Source organism: Chiloscyllium plagiosum, chromosome 11 (genome assembly GCF_004010195.1).
Source record: "Chiloscyllium plagiosum isolate BGI_BamShark_2017 chromosome 11, ASM401019v2, whole genome shotgun sequence".
NCBI classification, from domain to species: domain Eukaryota; kingdom Metazoa; phylum Chordata; class Chondrichthyes; order Orectolobiformes; family Hemiscylliidae; genus Chiloscyllium; species Chiloscyllium plagiosum.
Genome location: NC_057720.1, coordinates 34191832 through 34198287, shown reverse-complemented (window position 1 = coordinate 34198287; position 6456 = coordinate 34191832). Strand labels below are relative to the sequence as shown.

General features: G+C 38.8%; 1 protein-coding gene across 7 annotated transcripts in view; it reads right to left on the bottom strand.

Annotated features, from left to right (window-relative positions):
* ccdc24 (coiled-coil domain containing 24) overlaps positions 1 to 6456 on the bottom strand; it is a 107760-nt gene that overhangs the window by 22952 nt on the left and 78352 nt on the right. For all 7 annotated transcript variants that reach the window (XM_043699070.1, XM_043699074.1, XM_043699073.1 and 4 more), the window contains one exon: positions 4433 to 4487. In XM_043699070.1, the coding sequence (XP_043555005.1) occupies positions 4433 to 4487 (55 nt within the window). The remainder of the gene's footprint in view (positions 1 to 4432; positions 4488 to 6456) is intronic.

The window sequence follows — 6456 nt, the reverse complement described above, 5'->3', positions numbered from 1 at the left end:
GCCCACTGCCCCCCCCCCACCCCCCATTCCCGCTGCTCAAAATATGGACTCATGTTCCTCAGGTACTGTGCTGCTGTGCTTTTCCAGTGCCACACTTTTTGACTCACACAGCATATGATGTTGAGTGCTGCGGTCATGATGTAAAGTCAGTGGGTGTAAAGTTATACATTTTGGTATGAAAAATGAAGACAAGGAATGAAATGAAGGATATAATTAGGTGAATTGACCATGCTAAATTGCCTGTAGTGTTAGGTGAAGGGGTAAATGTAGGAGAATGGGTCTGGGTGGGTTACGCTTCACCGGTTCAGTGTGGACTTGTTGGGCCGAAGGGCCTGTTTCCACACTATCTGATGTAATCTAATAATTGTAAATAGGATGTAGCTACAGTGATATCTAGGCTGTATGTACACAGATCATAGGACAGGTTGAGAAAGCAGATTTAAAAAAAAGGGGGATTCTGGGTTTTATAAGTAGAGGCAGAGAGAACAAAAAGCAAGGAAATTATGGCGAATCTTGGATTGGCTTCAACTGGAGTAGAATGTCTAATTCAACACACTTTAGGAAGGATATGAAGGCATAAGAGATGACATAGAAAAGATTTACAGGAATGGTTCCAGGAATGAAATACTTTAGATGGGGATTGGGGGAGTTGTTCTCCGTAGTGAAGGTAAAGAGGTTTGATGGAGATGTTCACAATCATGAGGATTCTGAACATAACAGACTATTCCTAGAGTTGAAGCATCAAGAACCAGAGAACACAAATTTCAAGAAAATAGCAAAGGAACTAAAGGTGACATGAGAGAATTTTTTTTTTATTTTAATACAATCAGTGGCTAATCTCTTGAATAGCTTCCCTGAAAATATGGTGGAAATAGATTCAATTGTAGACTTTCAAAAGGAAATTGGTTAATTATCTGAACAGAAATAAATATTGCAGGGCTATAGGAAAAAGGGAACGAAGTGGTATTAGCTAAATTTCTCTTGCATGGAGAACAGGGTCAATGACTTATGTGACTCTCCAGCATCGGCAGTCCTCACTATCTCCTGATCAGTGACTTCTTCACAGGTTGTAAATATTCTATGATTTTATCAGAAAAGCATTAGAGTTTCCCACAAATGTATACTGATGGATTTCAAACACGTTGCAATTTTACTGAGACTTTCTGTTTCTAGGAATATAGGGACAGGAGTAAGCCATTCAGCCCCTGGAGCCTATTCCAAAATTCAATGAGATTCTGGCTGATCTGTGGCCTAATTTCGTATACCTGCATTTGGTTCATATCCCTTAACAACTTTGTTTAACAAAACTTTATCTATCTCTGATAGAAACTTAACAACTGAACCTGTCACCACTGTCAATTGTGGAAGAGAGTTCCAGACATCGATTGTAGTTTCTGCTTTTGTTGTATCATAAATTAATATCTGTATTCCACCAACATTTGTAAAGGATAGTGCTAGCTAAACAGACACAATCTGCTAAAATCCTAGTCCTGATAATGAAAACCTTTAAACAGAATTCATCCCAAAGGTGGGTCTTGATTGCATATGGCTACCTCCTTTAGTAACTTGGTTCATTGTGGCTTATGGAATGTAATTGCTCTGAAATATACTCTTTCAAAAATAAAAAAATAATAGAGTTGAAGTCTCCCCAGGTGAAGTTAAAAAAGAACTGTGTATTTATGAACTCAGCACTCTTGCAACTATAAAACAACAGGCAATCAAAAGAAACCAGAACAAAATCTGCTGGAACAACCGAGTACAATGGGCAGCACCTGTGAAGAAAAAATGAAGTCAACATTTTGAGTTCAGTGACCGTTCTTCAGAACTGCAAGTAGCTAGGAAAAGATGATTTTTATGATGATGACAGGGGTGGGGTGAGGGAGGGTAAGTGGATAGGTGGAAGTAAAGATCAGGAGAGAAAGTAGGTTAGGCAGATAAAGGAATGGGTGATAGAGTAAACTTCAGAACTTTAATAACTGTTCACAGACTGAAAGCAGCAGCAATTACTCTGGAATAAACTATTAAGGAACAAGGACAAATGTATACATGAATTGAAAGCAATTAGCCACGTGTGGGAGGAGAAGGCAAAGCTACAGGAACAAAACTGTTTTAACAACTGCTTGATAAATAGGTGCCTTATGCCACAAAGACAATTGATTACTCTGCAGAAGTATTTAAGGAGTTAATCTTAATCTGTGTCTTGAAAAGGACAGTCAATGCCAAATGTAACAAGAAACAAAGGAACTACTTCTGATAAGGTGGCAAGCTACAGACTTGATGGTTCTCGAGGTGTAGTCAATAATTTGGATGAAAGAATCTAAAGGGTTATCAATAATGTTACGCCACAAACTTAGAATTCAATTCCGGAATCCTCAGAATAGAACTCTGGAAAACAACACTACACAAGGACATGTCCAGAGACTAGACACAGTTGGGAAGAATCATACTAAATTTCATCTTTAACCGGGTAATAATCAAGTTGTGTTGTGAGGCTTAAATTTCTTTACTGAGGGGTCTTATTTTGGTTGCTATATGTAATAACGTTTAAATAATTGTTTCAGTATTTGATTGCCTGTGATATTTCTTAATGAAAAGTTTTATACAATTATAGTGATCATGTTAAATTGACATTAAATATTAAATGTATTACCATGGATAATTACACTATGACTCAAATTACACATCAGCCCGTGTCCTAATTTCTGTGTTGAGTATTTTGTGGCCAAAGATTACATATCTGGCCCATGGGATTAAAGTGAAGCAAATTGAGCTGGATATGAAAGCACTATTGTTGTATTCATCCACTTATTCCAAATAAAGGTGTGATACTTGTGGAATTTCTTCCATCTTTTCCTTTCCCATCCCCAATATTCCATACTTGGAATGATTTAAAGAATCAATATTTACATCATTACTCATTATACTTGCCTTGAAAAAGTCAGTTGAGATACTTGAATGCTAAGAAATTGCAGCATGTTGCTGTGCAGAGGGACTTGGGTGCCCTTGTGCATGAAGGTTGGTCTGCAGGTGCAACAGGTAATAAAGGCGGAAAATGGAATTTTGTCCTTCATTGCTAAGGGAATTGAGTTTAAAAGCAGAAAGATTACATTACAGCTGTATAGGTTGCTGGTGAGGTCATACCTGGAATATGGTGTAAAGGTTTGGTCTCCTTACTTGAGAAAGGGTATACTGGCACGAGAAGGGACGCAGAGGAGGTTTAATAGGTTGATTTCGGAGTTGAGGGGGTTGGCTTTTGAGGAGAGACTGAGTAGACTAGGATTATATTCATTGGAATTTAGATGAATGAGGGAGGATCTCATAGAAACAAATAAAATTATGAAGGGAATAGATAAAAGTAGACAGGATGTTTCCACTGGCAGGTGAAACTAGGACAAGAGGGCGTAGCCTCAAACGTAGGGGGGGACACATATAGGATTGAATTGAGAAGAAACTTCTTCACCCAGAAGGTTGTGAATCTGTGGAATTCCCTGCCCAGTGAAGTAGTTGAAGCTTCCTCAGTAAATGTTTTTAAAGCTATAATAGATAATCTTTTGAACAGTAAAGGAATTAAGGGTCACAGAGAGAGGGCGGGTGAATGGAGCCGAGGTCACGAAAAGATCAGTCATGATCTGGTTGAATGGCGGAGCAGGCTCGAAGGGCCGGACGGTCTACTCCTGCTCCTAGTTCTTATGTTCTTCTTTTCATAACAGAAGCCATTAAAATTGTATTGTAATTTCTAGATTAAAGAAACACCATCTTGTAAAGTTCATGATGGAACTAATACAAGGACACAATCAATTTTTAAACTACTGATTTGCTAGTTCAAACATCTGAGTTTCATAATTTTAGACAATTGTTGAAGCTAAATTATGAAGAAAATATGTACATAATATATTTCCTGATTTGACATGCAGAATGGAGGAGAGAGTGAGAACTGCAGATGCTGGAGATCAAAGTCAAAGAGTGTGGTGCTGGAAAAGCACAGCTGGTCAGGCAGCATCCTAAGAGCTGGAGAATTGACGTTTCGTGAAAAGCCAATACACCTGCGCCTCGGATGCTGTCTGGCCAGCTTGATATGCAGAATATCATATTCCAGTCATATCTGTGAAGTGAATATGCAGGGTTCCTGGGTGATTGTAAAAATAGAGTTTGGGATAGTGTTGCTTTATTTACAGAAATTTCTGTATTTGCAAGTAACTAGTTCTACAGTAATACAGGAATGTCCAAATATAGGACTTTACTGAAAGTTAACTTTCTGTAAATTTGTGCAATTAGTATAGGCAATTCTACACCTTCAGGCAAACGTCACAGACAATGGAAATTTTTTTGGCTCTTGGCAAGCAAGGCCTTTGAGGTGAACTTAGAGCTCAATAAATCAGTATCATAGACTATGTAACTAATGAATTATATCAGACTCTTTAAGGCCATTTACCTGTAGGAACTGGATATGTTTCTCCAAAGTGTTGCATTCCTCTTGTAAAATAGATCTGGAGAAGATACATACATATCATTAAAACCCAAAAGAATTTATCAAAGTATCTAAACATGGAAGCTGAACTACTCAGATCCTCACTGATAGATGCAGTATAAACTGTCCAAATTATTTTGGATCACATCTACCAATGATGATTTGGAGATGCCGGTATTGGATTGGGGTGTATAAAATTAAAAATCACACAACACCAGGTTATAGTTCAACAGGTTTAATTGGAAGTACTAGCTTTCAGAGTGCCTGATTAAGGAGCAGCGCTCCGAAAGCTCGTGCTTCCAATTAAACCTGTTGAAAACAGAACTGAAGGCGTATTCCTGGTATAGGTCAGACAAAGGTGTTTTTTATTTGAACATTTAACACTGGCAGATATACAAGGCTCTGCTTTTATTATACTTTTGCTTGGAAACACTCTGATGACATTAAAGAATATTCTAAACAAGCAATGACTTTTGACACACACTGTTGTAATTCAACAGATCAGAGTTTTATGGTGGTGTGTTACTGTCTGTAGTCAATAACAGTGCTACATTCAGAGTGTCTGAAGATCATAGTATTAAACCCCAATCCAAAGGCCTACACCCATAATCCAAGCTCGCACATCTGTACACTGCTGATGTTGTGATGTACTGTTGAAGGTACCATCTTTCAGATGAGATACTAAACTGAAGTGCCACCTGCCCTTTCAGATGCACACAAGAGATTCCAGGGAGTTGTTCTCAGATGAGGATGATAGTTCTCCAATTATCTTCACCAATATTTAAAACTGTTAACGAGTACCACAACAAAATAATTCAACATTTATCTCATTCCTTCTTCTGAAATTTTGCTGCAAATAAATTAGCAGTCATCTTTGCAGACATAGTAATAGTCACAACACTCCATTAGATGTAAAGCACTTTGGAATGCCTTAAAGATTGACTATAGATGTCCTAAAAATGCCTCTGCATAATTTGCATTTATTTCCCTCTTGCCCTCAAAGACGATGACCTAGAGTTCGTACCCAGCTGACAGACTAGGAATGAGGCTGCTCCACACTCAATGTACTGGCAGGCTTAATTAGACACAACAAGACTTCAGCCCCTCAATGGAAACAGCCCTCTGGATCTGATCAATCTAATTGACCAACTGCTCCAGCAGAGTTTGTAGTGACACTGCAAGAACTGCAATAAGTCCTAGAGCAAAAGCCCCAAAACATTCCTTTGGTGGCCTTTGTTTTTGTCCCATTCTGTGGGATCTACTATTCTTTACATTTTTATAAGCCCTTTGATTTAATTTTATGGTGTCCCACCCCTTACCTCCTCTGATGCCCAGGGCTGTATTTCTTTTTTGAGGTGGAACTTTTCCTTCTTATGGGTACAAACTGCTTCTGAATAACTAAATGTTACTTTGTACACCCTCCATTGTTCCCAGGTTTATCTATTAGCAGAACTTTCCAGTTTACGGTGGACAGTCTCTGCCACATCGGCAAAAGTGAGGACTGCGGATGCTGGAGGCCAGAGTCAAGAGTGTGGGGCTGGAAAAGCACAGCAGGTTAGGCAATTTTCAAGAAGCAGGAGAATTGACATTTCGCGTAAAAGTCCTTCATCAGGAATCGGGCTTTTGCCCAAAAGGTCGATTCTCCTACTCCTCGGATTCTGCTGTGCTTTTCCAGAATCACACACTCGACTGGAGACTCTGTCTCATCTCATCCCATTGAAGTCTGCCTTACTTAAATCCAAAATTCTAGTATCCAATCTTTACTTATCTCTTACAAACACTACATGAAACTTGATCATGTTATGATAACTATAACATAAGAGTGGCTGTTCAAGCTTACGTTGACCTTCATTTGAGGTCTGTTATTTTGCAGGCCTGTGATTTTAATTTTCTGAACCATTCGAGTCTTGGTCGGCAACACTCAATGTGAGGTCTGCAGATGCTGGAGATCAGAGCTGAAAATGTGTTGCTGGAAAAGCGCAGCAGGT